The sequence below is a fragment of the Charadrius vociferus genome, unplaced genomic scaffold, assembly GCF_000708025.1.
Source record: "Charadrius vociferus isolate BGI_N301 unplaced genomic scaffold, ASM70802v2 scaffold196, whole genome shotgun sequence".
In the NCBI taxonomy this organism is placed as follows: domain Eukaryota; kingdom Metazoa; phylum Chordata; class Aves; order Charadriiformes; family Charadriidae; genus Charadrius; species Charadrius vociferus.
Window position 1 is genome coordinate 2,812,679 of NW_009648953.1, and position 21,413 is coordinate 2,834,091.

Below are 21,413 nucleotides of genomic sequence, written 5' to 3' on the forward strand. Positions count from 1 at the left end.
CTTGGCCTTGCTGGAATCAAGGTTTTGTTCTCACTCTGCTGGTGATTAAAGACAGAAATCTAGATGCACGAGAGTTAACTCTTCCTCCAAAGTACTCAAGAAGGATTAAATAGGGTTGGACATTGATGGAGGCCTATGACTTAGTAGATTAGCTCTATCTTAATTCCCACCTTCTTGCCTGCAAATATTTGTCACATCTGTGGAAAACAAAGCAGAATTAGTCCCACCCTGTGAGATGTAAAGACCACTACTTCACCCTGTGGGCAAAGCCAGGAAACATCACAAATCTTGCAACCTGGGGTTGTTTCATGCTTTCACATACTTTTGAAGGAGCTGAAGAGTGAGAAACAGTATGAATGTTCAGAACAAGGGGACAGCAGGCAATGGGATTTCCCACAAGCACTTCTTATTGCAAAGACATACAGCACTATATCTGTTGGCTAGGCAGCACCTAAACCCTCCAAATGCCCCAGCTTCTCTCACCTCTACAAATCTCTCACAAACACATCCCCCTTCTGATTCCTCCTTCAAGTCAGGGAGAGCTCTGGGAGTCAAGACACAGCAGCCTTGGAAGCCCTAAGAAAATTTTGATGTACAGAGAATAACTTTACCACATCAATGAAAAATTAATACACTCTAGCAGTAGCACACAGAAAACTTTCCAATTAACAGGTGTGGGTCTAGCACTTTATTGACTGAAGATGACCTTAAAGATTTAGAAAAAAACCCCTCCAACCTATAAATGGCTATAAACGTTCATCTATAGGTTATTCAGGGATTCCCAAAGGAAGAAAGAACGGGTACAGAGAAGATTATAAAAGCATTCATGAATATGCAAATTTTGATGTCAAATGAACCCATGATATGAACCCTAAAATGAACCCTAAAAAAAATAAATTGACTAACTTTTCCCTGAATCTGTCAGCCAGTCTTATGCACAGAAAGAGACACTACCAGGTACAAGCAAACCTTGGTTCCACCAGTTCAATAGCCTTCCATTCCCCATGCTCAATAAAAGTTTCATTATGACAGGAATGTAGACTTTCCATAGTAAGTAATATGAAACAACCTGCTAGCTGCAGAAGCTTCTGCTTAAATTCAGGCAGTCTATGTTTGGCTTATCACTTGTGGGAAAAGCTACCCCAAAAAACTTTCCATGCTTTGTTACGTAACTCTGGATTTAATTGTGTGTTTGCAGGATGAAGGCCAAATTCGCTATCACATTGTGCTGGATGAGAAGCTCCTGAAGAACAACCTGCACAACGGCATGCACAGGGAGACCATGCTAGGGTTCTCCTACCAGGTTGGGTTCTTCCTCCACAATGGCCAGGTACTGCTGTCTGCACTTGCTCAGAGAAACAGGTTTCCTGCTTTTTACAAATCCAGCTTCAACTTTAAACTAACACACAGTCAAAAAGAGCTGTCCACCCCACATTAGTTTCTGGGACCCAATAGCACAAAAGATGTCACTCAAATGCAATGTCTCTCTCCAACCTGCTTAATTCAAAGTCACCCTTGAAGGGATCTTTGACAGAATTACATTTCAGTTATGCTGTCCTCATTTAGCATTGCATTTTAGCAGCTATTGCGGTGGACGTGCATCTCTCCCAGCGACAAGCCTGCATCGCAAAGCAGTCATTGATCTGACTTCCAAGAGCTATTAGAAACCTGCCTTCAATTATAAAATATTAATTCTATTTTCTGTGGATTTACTCCACTTTCAACCCTAAGAGCTCAAAGCACTTGGTAACAAATACGAATTGCCTTTCAACACCACTCATGGGAAAATCAGGCACAACAAGACTAAGCAATACACCCAATTCTGTGGCACAGTCAGGAAGGGAACTTGGTCCTCCTTCTTCTCTGTCCCAGAGCTCCCTCCGGGCATAGGCAAAGGAGGACAGAAAGCCTCTCACCAAAGCAATTTCAGCCCTGCTGTTTCCTCCGCCCACAGCAGAGCCTTGGAAGAAACATCTGCTCGTGGGGCTGTTGCTGGTGAGGGCATGATGGGAGCGTGGGGTAGCAGGGAAATGATGAAAGTCCTCCTTGAAGGAGCAGCTGCTGGGAGGCCTTCCCTGAAGCCCCTCATCCCCCACAGACAGCAAACCCAGCTCTTCGCTTGCTTTCGTCTCCTTCTTCAAACCCTTTACCTTTATGCCCCACGGTGGAAAAGCTGCTCTGCCAAACCCTGTTGCTAAGAAACTTCAACAGGCTGCAAGTCATCTCATGCCCTCAAGTCCAGTGAAGCCCTTCAATGCAGCAACTGGGATGTGAGCATTCGCTCAAAGTTCACTACGTTTGTCGGTTTTCCTGGAGTGAGACTTGTGCATTGCTCTTTCTTTCACCTGCTACTGCTCTAGTTACTGTATAGGTACCACACAGTTCTGCTGCTTTCTAGCTGATGGCATTTCTTTTGCAGTTATTCATAAACGATGCGCCTATAAGCTATACAAATGTTGCGACAGACAAAGGAATTATTCATGGCTTGGGAAAAGTCCTGGAAATCCAGAAGAACAGATGTGATATCAATGATACCGTGATCACTGTGAGTGGTTCTGTGCATGTAGGCATTTAAGGGATCTGCAGCCAAACACATCTCAAATGTACGGGATACATGACACTGTATTTCCCAGTAAGGAATGCATGAGTTTTCCACAAGGAATATTCCTACCAGAGTTTTAGCATCTATTAAGACTGCTTTGATCCTGCAATCAGTGTACTGACAACCTAGATAAAATGTAATTAGAGTAGTACAGGAATAAGCAATTTCTGAGTTTTAATTTTCAGAAAATAATAGTAATGCCCTATTCTAATACTTCTTCTTAGCTGGGCCACTTGTTTATACAAGTGAAAAGAAAAACTTAAATATTTTTATTAAGGAAAATGTCTATTTTCATTCCCAGTGTAGATTACCACTGCACGTACACATGAACTTCTCCTAGTAAAACATTCTCCCTCTTTTGTTCCTTTTATGTAGGAAACACAAATGGGTTTACATTCCTTTAAAGAATAGGATGTGGTTTCCTCAGTCTGGCAGAGAAAGGTTTCCTTTGTCTTTTCTCCTGAGTGAGTCAAATAGGACAGCAAACAGGCAGCGCACCTCCCTTTTTTATGGGGCATGCAATGAACTAGACAAGGAAAACAGACCGAGACTTGTGCTTCAGTTAAAGCAAATTTAACAGGCATGAACTTTTGCAGCTTAATTCTTTCCCTTGGGATAGAGTCCCATATTTGAATGTATTTCACTCAAGGCCTTCCCCAACTTTGCTCTCCCAGGCTTCGCACGTAGTCCTTTGTTTTCCAATGGAAAATTATTTTCCTGGCTATGCTCAAATGCAGCAACATACTTTGACATTCATTTAAGCCTTACTAAAACTAAGCACATAATTAGCCAAACAGGAATAATATTAAGCATTGTATAATAGGTACAACATGTTCCTAAGCATTTTGGAGAAACTGACCTTACACGTGCAAATGATTCACACAGACATACAGCATAGGACATATACACTGTATGAGTTTTCCATTTTCAGGCTGCTATTGCCGTTGTGCCACAGACAAACTACGTCCAAGCGCAGGATTTGCCTCTTACTGTGCTTTTGATGGGGAGGCCTTTGGGAATCATTGCTTTAGAAAAGCAAAGTGAAATACCCAGAAGACCTTTCCTTCTCCTTCAGAGGCGGCTTCCCATGGGGTGTCCTTGCAGACCCCCTGGTAAGGATATTCTTCCTTGCTGAGCGGTCCAGCTACCCTCACTGCCTTTACCAAAGGCGTTATCCTGACTATTCACCCTGACTCACCCTGCCAGTTAGGTTTAGAAATATAGCTGGAAATTATACATTTTTCTATTAAATAACCTGTTTGCAGAATTACACACTCTTTGTTAACTGCTTTCCATTTTTGTTGCTTAAGGAAAAGTGCAGAATTTGTTCGCAGCCATCAAGTTGTCCCCCAGGAACAAAAGAAATAGTAAGTAATTTATCACTAATGCTAATCTATTTTTTTTTTTTTTTAAATCAGAATTGGACATAGATGTATTCAATCCTGGTTTTAATATAATTGCCTCAGTTTCAATAAAAGTCATCGTAGTTACTTCAGCCTACTACATACAGTACTTACAGTCAGCAGACTCAACCCACCCTGGAAGCTGAGCAGCAGAATCAAGAGCAGCTAAAAGATAGTTTTATCGTGAAAGACCAGTTTCTAGTATGCATTGGGACAACTGAAGCCTCCTCTAACTGCAGAGGTTACCGCTACCATGGAAGACTGAGGGAGCTGAGCATGGTCTGTAGTATGCTTGCTACAGGAGAAGTTACAGAAGCAGCATTTAGCCCTTTAAATCAGAGACGTACAGAAGGGCAAACTCAACCTGTCCCCAGTGATATGCTGAGAGTTATGGTCACAAGGAGACCTGGAGACTATAGAGGCTTTGGATGCTCAGGTCCAACACTTAAGAACTGCAGATATTTAGTAGGTCCCTGTCAACCACAATAGGACCTAGAGTTTCTTGGCATCTAAATTTCTCTGGGAAAGACCCTCTGTTGGGATTATATGAGCATATTTTCCTTTATATTTTTTTTATATTTTTAATTAATTATGCCAGTAATAGGATTTCAAAACAGATCAAGTCCCATCCATCTCATTAAAGTAATTGGCTGGCAAAGCCAATCTGAACTGCTCATGGGTAAAACTCAAACATTAACATTTCCTTGACAATGAGCAGCTGGATGCTTATCTCAACCTCCTAACAAGTGTACAATGAGACCGGCAGGTCTTCTTTGGCAAGCAATCTTTCCCAACTGTGTCCAGACCTGGAAGATAATGTTTCAGCAGCTGTTTTTGCAGAACTTTGGCTCTCAGTTTTCCAAGAAGACTTAAGAAGAATAGGAAATGTGTCAGGGGGAAAAAAAAAAAAAAGAAAAAAAAGTTTGTCAAACCTCAGGGAAAAAAAAACAACTGATCATTTCTGAGCAAAGGCAGTGTCAGACATCTTTAAAATACCACAGGGCACTGAGATCATGTTTGCTGGCAAAAATCATTTAGCTAATGGATTTTTATTTCTAAAAGTGTTTCCTTCATTTTCATTGTGAATGTATGAGTCAGTGCACAGCATGCATAAAGTTAATATCCCACTTTTTAACAATATTTGAAAGTAGCTCATCAATATTACTCGCAAACGGAGCCATTTCTCCAATTTGTGTTCAGGCAGGGGAGAAGAAATACTGCGTCCTCTCGGAAAACAACATGAGAATGTACACCATCCAGATCGGGTGCCAGCCAAAGTGTGCAAAAACAGTCATTGTGAGTATACTGGTTTCATCGCAGTAAAAGCCAGAAATTTTCACCCGTGAACCTCACCCTCCTCATAATCCCCACTAAACACACCTCAAGACAGTCCCTGACAATGTATAGGCCTTTTATTCTGGATGCAGCGGAGACTGGACGGTTAAAGGCTGCTGATGGCTGCCGCATAGGAAGGGCTGGGACCCAATGTCATGCAGAGGGAGAGCAGGTTTAGGAAGGGTAACCCCATGCTTGTCCCTAGGACTCCCATCCACCTTTCCTTGGAGGGCACCTGGGTCCCACCAAGGAATCGGGGTGGCAGCCTGAACCCTGGCACAGTAAGGAGCATGGCCAGAGACCAGCGGAGGTAAAGCGCTGCTAAAAATCCAGATTTATAGGTCACCTCTGCCCAGCAGCAGTCCCAAGAGACGATACTCAGCAGCCACGTGCCTGCTGCCATGCTTGCTACCCTGACCCTCAGCACCACCTTTCTGGGTTTCCAGACGAAGGAGTGCTGCGCGGGATTCTTCGGGCAGCAGTGCCAGCCTTGCCCAGGGCAAGCAGGGAATGCCTGCTTCGGAAACGGCGTCTGCCTGGACGGCATCAACGGCACAGGCGCCTGCGAGTGTGGAGAGGGGTTTGTCGGCACAGCCTGCGAAAGCTGCATCAAAGGCAAATACGGCCGCAACTGCGATCAAGGTACTTAGCATCCACAAACCACATGGGCACCTTCGCTAGTCTTGTGAGATGTCAAAACCTTCCCCTTAGATCTTCTAACCATGTCCATTCCAGATCCTGGAAAGGTACATCACTTTCACAGTAATAGGTCAGTCTTAAAAACATGATTAACCCCTTTTCTTTCCCCATTATGGTATCTTCTCTCTTATCCCTCGTTTGGCGATGGTGCCTCCTACTCTGGCATGCTACAAACAGCATCCAGCAAGACTAATCCTCTTTAGCACTGCTTTTTCACCAGTGCTTTCCCATTAAAATACAGTTTCAGTCCCTGTATTTGGGAAGAGAGGAAAGATAAGCGTATTTTGAATTTAGATTTATCCTGTGGGTAGAAGCCAATAGGCACAAGCCAAAGCATTTCTTGAAATAACCTAGAGTAGAAGGCGCCATCAGCAGAAGATGTCTGGGCCATGCCTCCTGCTCTTCCTTCCCCTCACTGCCCCGCTGGGCACACTGCTGCCCTGCCCAGGGACAGCGGTTTCCTCCCATCTCTCCCCGCAGTGTGCACTTGTGTCCATGGCAAATGCAGCAGTGGGATTGACGGGGATGGCTCCTGTGAATGCGACGTTGGCTGGAGAGGAGTGACCTGTGAGACCGGTGAGTGTCCCCTCCTTTTTTTTTTTTGTTCCTCTAGGGAGAGAAGTGAGTATTTCAGGAGATGCCAGAACTTCAGCTGTGATCAGATCCCAGTGCCCTTCTAGATACCCAGCAGCTTTCCACATGCAGTGAGAAATAGGGGTGACACTTGTGTGCTATGGCAATTAATTACCATATTAATAGAGAGCCAGCTGAGATACTGCTGGTGAGACTGAAATGCCTTAGTTAGCTAATCCTCTAACTGTATCACCCTGTATCTCTCCCGAAAGAATCTGCCATGTGTTAAGGCTATATATTTTGCAGTTACCTGGCACATTTTGATCCTCTGATCAAAAGCCTCTCAAGTGCTTCAATAAGTTGATTTAGCTATACAACACTGGATGATATTAAATTATGTTCTTGCTAATACAATAAAAGATAATTAGCAAATAAATCATTTTGTGTTGGTTTAATACAGCTCCTATATCCAATAAAGATATATTTTAGTTAGATATAATTAAAATGTATTTAATAACTCTTTCAGAACTCTATGTATAATAGAATAAAATAAATACATGTATAAGTACATTAATAATAGCATATCTGTTTTAAATTTACTTAGGCAAAAAATAATAATTAAATGAACTTTATAGTTGAAGAGTTGCTATAGTTGCTATATCTGAGCAAATTCCTCTTCCTCTGAAAAATCTACACTTACATAATTAAAGTAATAATGTGAAAAACTCAGAGTAAATACAGATAAATGACAACAGGTAAAATTTTTTCATGGTGACATATTTATATGCCTCTTCCTCACAACCTAATTTAAGTAGTACCCACTGATCTGTACAGACAGAGTCTCTATACAGACAGAGAGTGGTTTTCTGATGCAGAACTCATAATAGATCCCAGCTCTATTTGGTGGGAGCAAAAGACTGGGAAACTACAAGGATGTTGACCCAAAAGGTTCTGATCCCTGTTTCTTTTTTTCTTTTTTTTTCCCCTCCTCTTGCAGAAATCAAAGACGACGCCTGTAATGCCTCATGCCATACCAGTGCTAAGTATGCATGAAACCCACTTAATTTGGAGGAGGTGGGGGGAGAAAAAGGGGATCTGTTGCAAGCAAAAAGCATCGTCCAGTCCATCTTGCTCTTTATGAAGACTTCTCAGCAGCATAGATAACACTCACGTTTTCCACCACAGAGATAAGGAGGGATGTTAATGTAATATATTCAGTGATTAGGCCAAAACATTCAAAATGTGCATGTTAAAAGAAGAAACAAGATTCTGTAGGGAGGGGGAAAAAAAACACCCTTGAGACATCCTACCATGCAGTATACAAAGAGATGGAGCCTGCAGCACTAAAGAGAACAAGAAGGCAGAGCAAGGCTGATCACAAAGGTGGTTTTCTGAGGTGGGCTTTATCTGTCCCTCCTATTTCCCCCATTCACCAACACATACATAACTGAGAAATACCATCAGCACTAGGGACTTCACCAAAGAGAGCTGCATTTGACAAGAAACAGCTCTCTTCTTCATATCAAAGCATTAAAAAAAAAAAAAAAAACAAACCACAAACAAAAAACAAAACCACAACATGCTCTTGGTGGTCCAACACCAGTATTGAGAAACTAACCAGTTTTCAAAGGAGCAAGTCACCCCCACTGAGCCATTTACTACACTGCACCTGCCACCCATCATTGACCAGACAGCAAGATTTACATTACCCAAGACATTTAAAGAACAAGAAAAGGTGGCTGGAAAGATTCCTTATTTTTAGCCACATCTCTTCTGCAGGAACAGAGAAACCAGAGGGGCAGATATAGATCACACTCTCTCCCCTGTGTGTTTTCAGTTCACAGCAGTGATATTTTACCAGGCTGTTTTGGCACTCAAATTTGCTCAGGGGCATCCCACACATGCTGGCATCAAGACTGTGTTTCTGCCAGGAGAAATGGACTGTTCTTCTCTTTAACCTTATTCGTCCACTGAAAACAAAACCACAACACGCTCTTGGTGGTCCAACACCAGTATTGGGAAACTAACCAGTTTTCAAAGGAGCAAGTCACCCCCACTGAGCCATTTACTACACTGCACCTGCCACCCATCATTGACCAGACAGCAAGATTTACATTACCCAAGACATTTAAAGAACAAGAAAAGGTGGCTGGAAAGATTCCTTATTTTTAGCCACATCTCTTCTGCAGGAACAGAGAAACCAGAGGGGCAGATATAGATCACACTCTCTCCCCTGTGTGTTTTCAGTTCACAGCAGTGATATTTTACCAGGCTGTTTTGGCACTCAAATTTGCTCAGGGGCATCCCACACATGCTGGCATCAAGACTGTGCTTCTGCCAGGAGAAATGGACTGTTCTTCTCTTTAACCTTATTCGTCCACTGCCGTACCCCTGTAGGTACGAGGATGGGTGCAAGCAGGGCATGAGCAGTGGGGGAAGGACAGAATGTCGCAACACAGCCAGCACAATTGTCCCAGGGTTACACCAGGGAGAAATCACTGTATTATACAGAGCTCACGGGGCAGTAAACCCACACTTGGATACAGAAAGCCAAACCATTCAAAAAAAGGAAACTTGAACCCAGGGGACCCAGATGCCTGGCTCCCACCCTCTGCTACATCCCTCAACAGATAGCGTGGACACAAACAAAAATTTGTGCAGTTTTCAGGTGAGCAGGCATGCAGCTTCTGGAGTTCTGCATGAGAAAATATGACACCTGATAGCCAAAGCATGCATTTTTAATGCTTAAAATAATACATCAAAAATACATTTGGAAAGCTTGGTCTGACTAGGTTCATTTTTATGGCTGTAACTACATCACACCGTATGGTTAAATGCCTTGTTATTTTGATGCAACATTACCTTCAGAACAACGCACAAAAGCAAGGGCTGTACAGAAAACCTAATTTTTTTTTTTTTTTTTTAATGTCATCTCTCTCCCTTTACTTCTTCAGCTGCATTCTCCTATCAAATGGCACTGCCTATTGCAAGTGTGCAGCTGGGTTCGAGGGCAATGGGACGTTCTGCACAGGCAAGTAGACTTTGTTTCTTCCCTTTTGAAACAACAACGCATTCTTGAAGCACTCGGTGGTCACAGTGGAGCTGGTGAGAGATGAGCACTTCCCTATGCACCCGTTAAAAAGCAAGAATTGCTGCCAGTTTGCTCAAAACCAGTAAAAGCCTAGCAGGCATGGATTCATAGCAAACAAAAGGCTCAAAATCTCCAAGCTGTGGGGCATTGTGCTAAGGGAGACCAGAGAAAAGGGAACATGCTGTGCACAACCCAGGCCCTATTGTTTGCAGAGTAATGAAACCTGGCTTACGACTTTTACTCCTTTTCCCAACAAAGCCCAGTGAAGAGAGGCCAATTCGGGGTACAATAGCACTTCCAGCTATTGGAAGCTGTATAACCCTACTATTTCCTCAGCTTTCTGAACTTGAACGGATTTCTGGGGTGGTAAAATCAACTTATTTAGACCAAAGAGATCTGAGAGACCCTCAGAAAGGGCCACCAGCAGCTTATCCTAGGAGTCCCTCCAATAGCCTAGAATATCCAGACTTACAAAATAGACTGCTTCCGGCTACAGTGATTGTAATTAATTTTACAGTTGTTTTACTTAATCTTAAACTGATTAAAATACTAATTCTCTTGGGAACAGAAGCGTATTTGTCTACTTACAATGGCTGGCAGGGTCCTAATCCAAGATTTTAGCACTCTTACTCTGGCTGCTTTCATTTTCTCTTCTGGCACAAATGAACCAAATCCATTTTAATCTGCTGCTGGGAAATTCCCCGTGTGCAGGAAGAGCTGGGCAACACAGGTCACCCATAGTGGCTCTGCACTCACCTTTATTCCCCTATGCAGGATTCACAGGCAAAAACAGTTACAGGACAAGTGATGTCCCCAGTCCGGCTGTTACAACTGCTGAAACAGCAAATTGGGGTAATTCGAGGCAAAAACTAAAGCAATATTTGGGCTGATTTGATTCACGCTGAAGATCAGAAAAGGCTCCGTCCTGCTCTTGGGGTAACCCAAGCAAACTCAATTTGCCAGCCTCTGACTCATCCAGAGTTGCAGAAATGGCACAAATAACCATCTGAATAACACTCAGGACTTTTTGTCACAGGAGGGGGCCGGGTGGTATTACGCCCTAGGCCTACCACAAGAGAAAGCCATTTGATCCATGTGCAGAAAAAGGCAAGCTAATGGAAAGCTTCAAATGGCCATTTAATCTAAAGAAGAACATGAAAGTCCCTTTTTTGGTGATTGGTTGGAATGGGCAGAATCAGAAGATGGGAAGTTACTGAAAATCAGTCCTGGATGAATTCTTATCTTCCAGGCTAGAAGCCTCTTCTCAGCTTTCCCTCTTGTAATCAGTAAGATGTATTAAATATCTGGCACTAATGAAGGCTATGGCCTCTTAAATCACAAAGGTTCTGTATTCAGAAAATGTTAGCAAATCTCTTTAAAAGACAGAGATACCTTAACCTGAAAAGCAAAAAGCCATTCAAGCTCTTTTAACCTGAGTTGTTCTCACTCTTCAGCTATTGATGCTTGCGAGACCAGCAACGGTGGCTGCTCTGCCAAAGCAGAGTGCAGAAGAACAACACCTGGCAATAGAGTGTGCATCTGCAATGCTGGGTACACTGGAGACGGAATAGTCTGCATCGGTAAGTGTTCTCAATGTCTCATACATCACAAGGACGGAAGCTACAGGAGTGAGCTTTCCCAGAGATGGAAGATCATTCTCCCTTTATGACCCAGAAGTGCAGTTCCCTGATACTATAGACCCTGATGGCCAAGTCATCTCTACGTGCCATGTGGTTGATACTACCTGACAAACCATGCAACTACAGCAGCATGGTTTGACACTAAAGCTTATTAAAAAAAAAGATTTTCTTCTTAACAAGGATAGCCCCGTCTTCAGCAGCTTGATGCACTCACAGTCCTCTGACCATTGCAAACTTTAAGACTTTTAGACATTGTTGTACCATACCTCCCCAGGTATAGTCTTAGAAATGCTGACGGTAGGGGTTTCGCCTTCACTAAGACAATTGCAAGACCTAGACCCAGGTATTAAGTAGCTAAGGGAATGAGTTTCATTGATTCACAGTTGTCATAAATCTGCATTCCTAGTGTGCTTTACTTAAAATACTCCCTTCTTGGGTTTTTAGAAGTCACTCTTTTTGTTACACTGTTTCTGTTTTATAAAGAAATCAACCCTTGTCTGGAGAATAACGGTGGGTGCGATAGAAATGCGGAATGCACACAGACCGGACCCAATCAAGTGAGTATTATGTCAGTGTAGAAAAATCAGACTGGCCAACTGTTTATGTTTGGGTAAAGAAAGATTTCCCCATGACAACTTTGTTTTTAAATGGAAAAGTGGGTTTCATAACAAAAATTCTGAAGAGTATATACTTCCCTCAAAAAGATATTGAGGGGGAGTGTGGACAAACATGAAAAAAAATTATTTCAGTAAAAGAAATCCAGAAGTGCAGAGGGAAGCAGTGTTTTGCTCTTTCAAGTGGTTGTTTTTCTCCTTTGGGAGGTTTTGATGTGAAAACCTTTCAGTTTGAAAGTATTGCCACATAATGTTTCTTTTATTGTTATAGAAACTGTCCGTGGAAAAGTTTTATTTCAGACTAGCCCTTCACCCAGCATAGCTCAAATGTATTCACAAGGAAACAAAACTGCCTGAATCACAGTTCTCATATAGGAGTTACAGCATACTGGCATCCACTTGCTCCTCTGCTGTTCTGCATCTTCCATGCTCTCCAAAGTCAAAGTAATATAAGACGACTAGGGGTAAAGGAGAAGCAATTTGGCCCAGGTTATCAAGTGACACAGATTAGCATTCCTATTTTTCTTAACAGTTCTAGAAGAAGCTGAGCTCCCTGGTTGCAGCACTTCTAATCTTAGTTTCACATTGGCTATCGGCAGGACTGTAATCCTCCTGCGAGCCCTGCACAGCAGTAAGTTCTTCAGGAGCAATGCAGGAAACAGTCACCAAGAGTCAGAGGCCACCTCCTGCCTTCCAGATGTCCAGGGACCAGAGGGGCAATAACACCATCAGCCCTTTTTGCCAGAACAGATCAATTAACTCTTTGCCTTGACTGTCATTGGCAAGTCAGTATGTTTCTGGTGGGAGCACAGAGCCGCTTAGCTCCTTCCCCATCTCTCCAGACAAGACAGGTCATGGCTATTTTCTTCCATACACCCTCACTGGGGATAGATGTAGTAGCTACAACATGATTACTTATACTTCCTTACCTATGGGAATATAGTTAACATGGGAGCAATAATAACCTCCACTACAAAACCCCATTGCAGCAGTGTCAAACTTAAGAGGACAGGAATGAGTCTGCTTTCTGTAGTGCTTTCAGTCAGCCAGATACATAAAATACTGCTATTACACTGCCTACCCCTTTTATTTCTGCTGCAGAAGTCTCCTTGAATGTTAAATCTCCTATATATTAAATGCAAATTCTAAATTGAGAACCATTAAGCAGTGAAATGGAGAGAAAGAGAAGTCATTTCTTTGCAGCCATGTTAATTCTTCATCTTTGTGGTAACCGCAAGTGCAAAACAGTAATCATGACAGAAGTGTCAAATGCATTACTACTGCACAGGAAGCTGTCAGTAACATCAGGACACAATTCCAAGTGTGTTTTGAAGATACATTTCATCACTTAAAACAGGGGAAGGGAAGAGAAGACAGGAGAATACCAACCTATGCACATAAAGCAAGGGAAACAAATTAGGGGTTTAGCCTGTTTTGCCAGCAAGGTGACTGTGTGCAGGTGCCAGAGGGGTCATTTCAAATGACTAGGACAACAGAGGAAAGACAAGAGATGGGTAGACAGAGAAAGTGCAGACAGAACCTCTTGGAAATTATTATTCTCCAATCTCAGTCTACAGCTCCTCATGCTGGCTGAGAAACTGCTGTAGGAGAGTTGATATACACAATATCACTATGACATAATCTGACCAAAAAAAAGTAAATTAAATATAAGCATGGTGAAAAAAACCTCAAGTATCTTTCCATGTATGCACGTTATCTGTTTTTGCTTTGTAGGCAGTATGTAATTGCTTGAAGGGATACTCTGGAGATGGCAAAAGATGCACATATATCAGTCTGTGTTCACAAGTAAGTATCCATTTAAGGACAGTATTTAAGGTCTTCCTACAAATGTTTAGTTTTGGGGTTTGTATGCATTCAAAACTAAGTCAGATGGGTAGATCTGGGACCTTCTGTGCCCAGAATCCACTTAGGTTAACTCAGCTAATTTTTAAACATGCTTAGTTCAGTACTCACTTTAGTGCCATCACTGTTTTAGAAACTACGCATGCAGTAAGGCCTTTTCCCAGACCACAGCCTGGACATAATACAAATGAGGGCCTGGACTTACCACTGAGTCTTAAAAAAAAAATAATATTTCAGATCTAGAGAAACAGACCCTAGTCCGTAGTGGTAAAGTGAAAGTCATGTCTTCTCAACAGTTTTTTTTTGTCATTGCTAGAATTCATATAAAAGACACCATCTAAGTTTGTTGGCAAGCCCTCTGGGTCTCAAACATGTTTCAGTTACTGTGGTGGGGGGGGGGGGAAATACGCAGCTTCTAGGGAAGACAAAGAACTTGATTCAAATGATAAAAAAAGTGTGATCTACTGCATATTACTTGTAGTGTAAAAAAAATAAAAGAAAAAAGGTTCAGGTTGTTGATGCTCAGGAGCAAGTTCTAGCTGTTCTAGTAGCCAAGTGATTGGGAACCAAGAGAATAGCCTATAGTGGATCAAACCACCTATTTATTTTTAATATTCTCCTGTCATTAAGCCCTCTGGTGTGATTTGGGACCATATCTGTGCAGCCTGAACAACAGAAGTGATCAAGTGCCAGCATACACATCCCCTTCTCAGTCTGAAATTTTTACAGCCGAATCAGAGTACCAAGTGCTCACATTGCTGCATCATTACCAGCAAAATCAATGCTGGGACAGTCCCAGCTCAGGGGCCTGGGCATGACTGGCCTCCTTGGAGTAGATGTCTCCAGCAGAGGTCCCAACCTGCAGGCTCACCTAGCACAGAGCTCCCACAGAGCAGTCAAAGAGATCCCTGCAGACCCTATGGCCACGCGTAGGCTGCATTCCAAATACATCCCTCTGGATGCATCATACAGGATAGCTACACTTGCAAGAAAGTATACACCATCAAACATTCCAGTAATACCTGGTTCTAAAAAGCTCTTGGGATTAAGTCTTTCTAAGCTATATACATGGAAGAAAAGTGATGAACTAGAACTGCTTTGTACACCGAGCAATGAAGGAATTAAATATTTTAAATTTTGATCTTATAAGAATAATGGAGGGTGCAGTGAATTGGCCATCTGTCATGTTAGTGAATAATGAAATAAAAGGTGGGGTGGGAGGATGGAAACCTCTCATGATCGGGAGGTTAAAAAAAAAAAAAATATACATGGAAGAAAAGTGATGAACTAGAACTGCTTTGTACACCGAGCAATGAAGGAATTAAATATTTTAAATTTTGATCTTATAAGAATAATGGAGGGTGCAGTGAATTGGCCATCTGTCATGTTAGTGAATAATGAAATAAAAGGTGGGGTGGGAGGATGGAAACCTCTCATGATCGGGAGGTTAAAAAAAAAAAAAGAAAAGAAAATTCAAATGATAAAAAAAGTGTGATCTACTGCATATTACTTGTAGTGTAAAAAAAAAAAAAAGAAAAAAGGTTCAGTTGTTGATGCTCAGGAGCAAGTTCTAGCTGTTCTAGTAGCCAAGTGATTGGGAACCAAGAGAATAGCCTATAGTGGATCAAACCACCTATTTATTTTTAATATTCTCCTGTCATTAAGCCCTCTGGTGTGATTTGGGACCATATCTGTGCAGCCTGAACAACAGAAGTGATCAAGTGCCAGCATACACATCCCCTTCTCAGTCTGAAATTTTTACAGCCGAATCAGAGTACCAAGTGCTCACATTGCTGCATCATTACCAGCAAAATCAATGCTGGGACAGTCCCAGCTCAGGGGCCTGGGCATGACTGGCCTCCTTGGAGTAGATGTCTCCAGCAGAGGTCCCAACCTGCAGGCTCACCTAGCACAGAGCTCCCACAGAGGAGTCAAAGAGATCCCTGCAGACCCTATGGCCACGCGTAGGCTGCATTCCAAATACATCCCTCTGGATGCATCATACAGGATAGCTACACTTGCAAGAAAGTATACACCATCAAACATTCCAGTAATACCTGGTTCTAAAAAGCTCTTGGGATTAAGTCTTTCTAAGCTATATACATGGAAGAAAAGTGATGAACTAGAACTGCTTTGTACACCGAGCAATGAAGGAATTAAATATTTTAAATTTTGATCTTATAAGAATAATGGAGGGTGCAGTGAATTGGCCATCTGTCATGTTAGTGAATAATGAAATAAAAGGTGGGGTGGGAGGATGGAAACCTCTCATGATCGGGAGGTTAAAAAAAAAAAAAGAAAAGAAAATGTGTTCTCCACAGAAACCATTTCCCTCCTTTCCCTCCACAACACACAACGCAAGGCTTCCCGTGGCATTCCTCATTCTGTCCCTCACTTATCACTGCAGGCTGAGAATTAGCCACATTGGTTTCGCACGAGCTAACTCACACGCTGCAAGCCATGTTATTTGGAAGCAATGTGGTGCTGCTCTGCAGCATCCGCATGGCTCTGCTTCTTGGCAAGCTGCAGCAGGGACACATTCATTCTCCCGAGCACATTAATCCTTTGTGCTCCGAGTGCAGTGACAATAATTCTCACCCTCCCAGCCCGGCTTGTCAGCAGTTTCTCTAACCTTGAAAGGTTGCAGAGATGAAAGAGCAAGGGCAAAAACAGAAGGTGGAGGAAAGGGAGCTCAAAGTTACAAGCCACTGCTTCCTGTGATTTTGTATGCTTTTGCTTTTTCCTAAGCCTTGTTCCAGCAACTCTGCTTCCACTTGTCTAATTATGCCAGACTAATTATATATATATATATATTAAAAAAAGGCTAATCTGGCTTCACTACAGCCAAGCCTCTGTGCAGCAAAGCTTCACAGGAAGCTGTGATAAACCCAAGATTGCCAACAGTCCACCTAAAATTAGCCAAATACATAGCAAGCGTACCCAAACCCAGTACTTAGAGCCAGTACTCACTATGGCCTGTCAAGCCAGGCCCTGTTGGTAGCTCCCAAAGGAGCTTCTGCTCCCACTCATGGCCCATGGGAAAGGATCCCCAAGGTGACCAGCAGCAGAAAAGACACCATGAAAAAAGCACAAGGAAAGAAAAATAAGATGGCTTCTCAGTTTTTCCTGATTTGCTCTCAAGTCCAGGATAGAAATGCATTTGCAAATTGAGGTGCTAACTGGAGAGCACCCACTTGTGACTGGGCAGAGCTCTGAACCCCAGCACGCTTCATCTGGATGAGGAGCATCTCCCCTTAGCACAGAAAGCTTCCTGGAGCAGGTGGCTGGGTAAGGTGCATCTGCTGCTCCAAGCCTTAGGGCGCACTGGTGGCACACCGGAGGTGTTTCAGAGGAGAGCACATGTGGCAGGTCCCTGTCCCAGCTGGCCTGGCCCATCAGACAGAGCTATGCTAACGGTCCTCTAAAAATCCAGGCTCCTGGCAGCATAAAAGTGATTTCCAGCTGTAAATATTTCCCTTCAGTGGATGTCAATGCTGCCTCAGCACAGCAGCTACGACTCATTCCCAAGGTCCAGAAGGAAACCTGCATGGAAATCTTTTGGATCTTATAGCACCATAAAATGAAGATATAAGGAGGGAATTGACACTACATCTTCTGCATAAAAGGAGAGTTATTTCTTATGAACCTTAAATGCTCTTTATTGTTTACAAGAAAGTAAATACCATCAGACATTCCAGTAATACCCGGTTTCAAAAAGCTGTTGGGATTAAGTCTTTCTAAGCCATACACATGGGAAAAAAGTGATGAACTAGAACTGTTTTCTACACCTAACAATGAAGGAATTAAATATTATAAATTTTGATCTTACAAGAATAATGGAGGCTGCAGTGAATTTGCCATCTGTAATGACACCGAGTTGACAGAGAGGACCTGCACCTGCAAACATAACTACATTGGGGATGGATTTAAGTGCCGAGGCAATATCTTCCAGGTAAAGTGCCACACATGTTTGCTGGCCCTGATTTTTCTTCAGACAGTCGTTTAATGCAACAGTTGTCTCTTGAAACATGCCCTTTTTTTTTTTTTTTCCAATGAACAAATTGGTAAACCTACCCTAGAATTTGAAATAATCTCAATCCAAGAAAACAGGAATAAGAATGGGATGCTGCAAGATAACCTTACCTGTGCAAAAAAAAACCAAACAAACCCACACAACCAACTGATAGACAATTGTTATGACTGCAGCACTAGGGATTTAATACTGGGATATTTTAGTCTCAAAGCAGCCTGTTCTTTGATAGAGCAAGATAAGTAAAGAACAGGAGCAATGCAGAAGGGCAGCATTTATTCTAAGCCAGGAGTTCTCTTTCTTTCTTAAGTTTGCTGCATTTGTTTGTACTCCACAGAAGTTGCCCCATGTTTGCAGCACTGTAACAAAGTCTTGTTCTTGATTGCAGGAACTTCTCAGAGACTCCAACACATCTAGGTTTTATTTCCACTTAGAGGTAAGAAAAGGTCAAGTACTTTGGATGAAGGGGTGCTTCCCTGTTGTGGTGTTTTGGGTTTTTTTGCCTCAAGGAGGAGGGCAGGGAGCAGGCGTGAATCTTCACAGTCTGAGATCTTCCAGCACATTTCTCATGAAGTCTGCGATGCTCTTTTCAGTTGCCCCTATGAAACATCGCAGGATGCTGCCGTCTGTTGCTAGATGGCCAGCACGCACCACCAGTTCTCACTGCTTTTTGGAGACTGGCAGTAGTAATTCTCCATTTACCCCAAGCCTCAGGGCAGCAAAAAATTTGTATACTGGCCTGCTAGTCCAAAGACTTGTATTCTAACTTCAATTTCATTACCATGGTAGACAGATGGCTTCCTCTCACTTTGACAAACTAAAATAAGATGACAACTCTGGTAGTGGTCATTGCAAAGCACCTTCAATATCCCCAGTCCATTTGTACCTCTAACAGTAATTAATCTATTCCTAGGTACACGCAACCATGTATCCACTAATTGCATGTAGCAACACATGCATATACCCACTCTTGACTACCTCAAAATGAAAGGGTTTATTCATCTTCCTTTGCTCAGGAGGGAATAGCCCTCTCCACCCTCCCTACTCTTAGTGTGTGTTAAGACCTTTCCCTCTTCTCCTGTTCATTATTGCAGAGGAAACAGAGACTTAGCTATAAGCCGAAATCTTCCATTTGATACCCATGGGCCGTGCTGACAGATGGTGGCTGGGAAGGAAAGTCCCCACCATACAGGAGTTTCTCTCCCCCATGCATTGCGGGGAAGGGAACTCAACATGCAACAGGGCTGCAGGCACCACTTGCCACTGAGTAGGGCTGTCCCCATCACTGCATGATATTACACCCATTAACGACTCATTACTGCTTTGTCCTCTTAAATTTGGCAGGCTTTGTCTATCAGAGATATTGCAGGCCCTGGCCCTTTCACTCTGTTTGTACCTCGCACAGACATACTCAACAGCGATCCACGAGTAAGTAAGACGACCAGAAGTTTTTGGTGAGCTGGCCATGAGTTTTTGGATTAGGCCGCTTTGCTCAACTGCTTCTCAACTACTCCACTTTCTGCTGCAGGTCAAGGACTGGATTGCCAGAGGAACGATGGCTCAAATCCTCCGATACCATATGGTGGGTTGTGCCAGTCTGTTGTACAATGACCTGACAACAATCACCAACATCACCTCTCTCCACGGGGACCCCATACACATCACCTACTCTCAGGTAACAGAGCATGAAGAGGCAGGGGACAGAATAATAAAATTCTGCTCTCATTCAGCTTCTTAAAAAAAAACATGAATGGTTCCCTTCCCTCCTCTGAAGCACAAAAATAAATAAATAGCATTAAAAGAAGATGGCCCATTCAGCTGAAGTGTTCAGCACTTATCTGCTATGCGAAGAGTGGAGTTGTACTCCACACACACTCCACAAAAAGCAAGACTCTGGCTTTATGAGCATGATGAGAGTTCAAAAAAAAGCAAAGGGCAATTTACTAAAACTGAAGCTACTGTTTGCTGCAAAAAAAGGACGGTCCGGGCTCACTGTATCAAAGAGGTTTGGCATCGGTCTCACTCTCCCACAAGGTTCCACAGAAAAACTTTTTTTGTTGCCTTTCCAGAACTCACTGGTTTTGAACAACAAAGCTGAAATTGTACTCAGTGATGCTGTTGGCACAAATGGTGTGATCCATGTCATAAACCAAATTCTGGTCCCATCACATATCCAGGATTTCCCCCTTAAGAAGGTATGTGCAGCTCATTGCCATGCTCAACCTAGGGGCTTTTCCACAGTTACTATTAGATATATAAATTATGTAAGTCACAAAAAAGAAATTATACAAACAAGTATAGGCCTCATATAAGACCTTATACACGTATATTGTTTGACACTGCTGAATAAATTAAATGCTATACTTAAAATTAATTCAGGAATTACAGTTATAGCAAGAACAGTATAAGAGGACTTCTGCACAGGGCTTTTACAGTGGCTTTGATTTCATAACAAGAAGTGACTTGAAGCCAATATCTGCTTTTTAAATACCAATATAATGTATTTATTACATAAATTACTGAAATTCCTTTCTTTGTAGGAAAGCCTTAAAATGGTTGCAGCCAAACATGGATACATCCTGTTCAGCAGTTTGCTAGAGGTAAGAACACAAGAGATGGCAGCCATTGAGCAAAGGTTTTAAACAAAATTTTTTTAAAGACAAAGGCATAGACATGTCATTACTGACAGGCGTTCAGTGGAGCTGAAGGCCTCACAACACAGTACACGACAACCTGGTCGCCACATGGTCCCTCTCCCAGAGGTGTGGGGATGGCAAGCAGACACCTTCCCCACCCCCACTTAACTCTATCCTACCATATGTCAAATTACATAGCCGAAGTTTGACACAAGTGTGACTTTTTGAGCCCAAAGCTGGGCTGTCAGTATGGTTCTCAGTGGGCAGCCCTGGGTGATGAAGCACTTCTGAGAATTTGGTCACGTAACTCAACTTGGGCAGCTCAACTGAGGCATCTGGTTTCTAAAGGCAGGGTGTTTGCAGGCTGGTGACCAGGCAGCCCACAGGCCACTGTGTCCCAATTATACTAGATATTCCCCCTATAAGGTCAATGTCATTTTAGATGGAGCATTAATCCTCTGCCCCAATTTTTGGTACGTTGCAGAAAAACAACCTGCTTGGGCTGATCAACGATCCTATTCACAAACCCGTCACGCTCTTCTGGCCCACAGACACAGCTATCCGTGGGCTGCCACAGGAGCAGCAGGACTTCCTCTTCAAGAAGTCCAACACAGACAAACTGGTGCAGTACCTCAAATTCCACATTGTCCGTGATGCTGCGGTAAGCCCTTAATTTTTTAGGAGCATTGCCAAGGTCAAGACACACAAGCCTAGACATGTGCATTTCCCCCTGTTTCTTTCCCAGGTGTTGGCCTACCAGCTCCCCCGTTCCACCTCATTGAAGACCCTGCAGGGCTCCAACCTCAGCATTAGCTGTGGGGATAACAGGGAGATTGTAAGTCTTCACTCTGCCAGCACACTTACCCCTTGTCCCTGCTGCAGGACCCACTCATGCAGACCCCACTGCGCCTGCGCACAGCCCCAAGA

At 42.9% G+C, this 21,413-nt stretch overlaps 1 protein-coding gene across 1 annotated transcript in view; it reads left to right on the forward strand.

The window, feature by feature from the left end:
* Window positions 1-21,413, forward strand: part of STAB2 (stabilin 2) — an 83,863-nt gene that overhangs the window by 42,863 nt on the left and 19,587 nt on the right. The window contains exons 31-49 of the mRNA XM_009887442.1: window positions 1,199-1,330; window positions 2,420-2,557; window positions 3,919-3,969; window positions 5,206-5,301; window positions 5,787-5,982; window positions 6,520-6,615; window positions 7,610-7,655; window positions 9,567-9,643; window positions 11,158-11,283; window positions 11,827-11,900; window positions 13,692-13,763; window positions 17,653-17,772; window positions 18,239-18,286; window positions 19,195-19,278; window positions 19,379-19,525; window positions 19,920-20,051; window positions 20,391-20,450; window positions 20,971-21,147; window positions 21,232-21,321. Of these exons, the coding sequence (XP_009885744.1) occupies window positions 1,199-1,330; window positions 2,420-2,557; window positions 3,919-3,969; window positions 5,206-5,301; window positions 5,787-5,982; window positions 6,520-6,615; window positions 7,610-7,655; window positions 9,567-9,643; window positions 11,158-11,283; window positions 11,827-11,900; window positions 13,692-13,763; window positions 17,653-17,772; window positions 18,239-18,286; window positions 19,195-19,278; window positions 19,379-19,525; window positions 19,920-20,051; window positions 20,391-20,450; window positions 20,971-21,147; window positions 21,232-21,321 (1,962 nt within the window). The remainder of the gene's footprint in view (window positions 1-1,198; window positions 1,331-2,419; window positions 2,558-3,918; window positions 3,970-5,205; window positions 5,302-5,786; window positions 5,983-6,519; window positions 6,616-7,609; window positions 7,656-9,566; window positions 9,644-11,157; window positions 11,284-11,826; window positions 11,901-13,691; window positions 13,764-17,652; window positions 17,773-18,238; window positions 18,287-19,194; window positions 19,279-19,378; window positions 19,526-19,919; window positions 20,052-20,390; window positions 20,451-20,970; window positions 21,148-21,231; window positions 21,322-21,413) is intronic.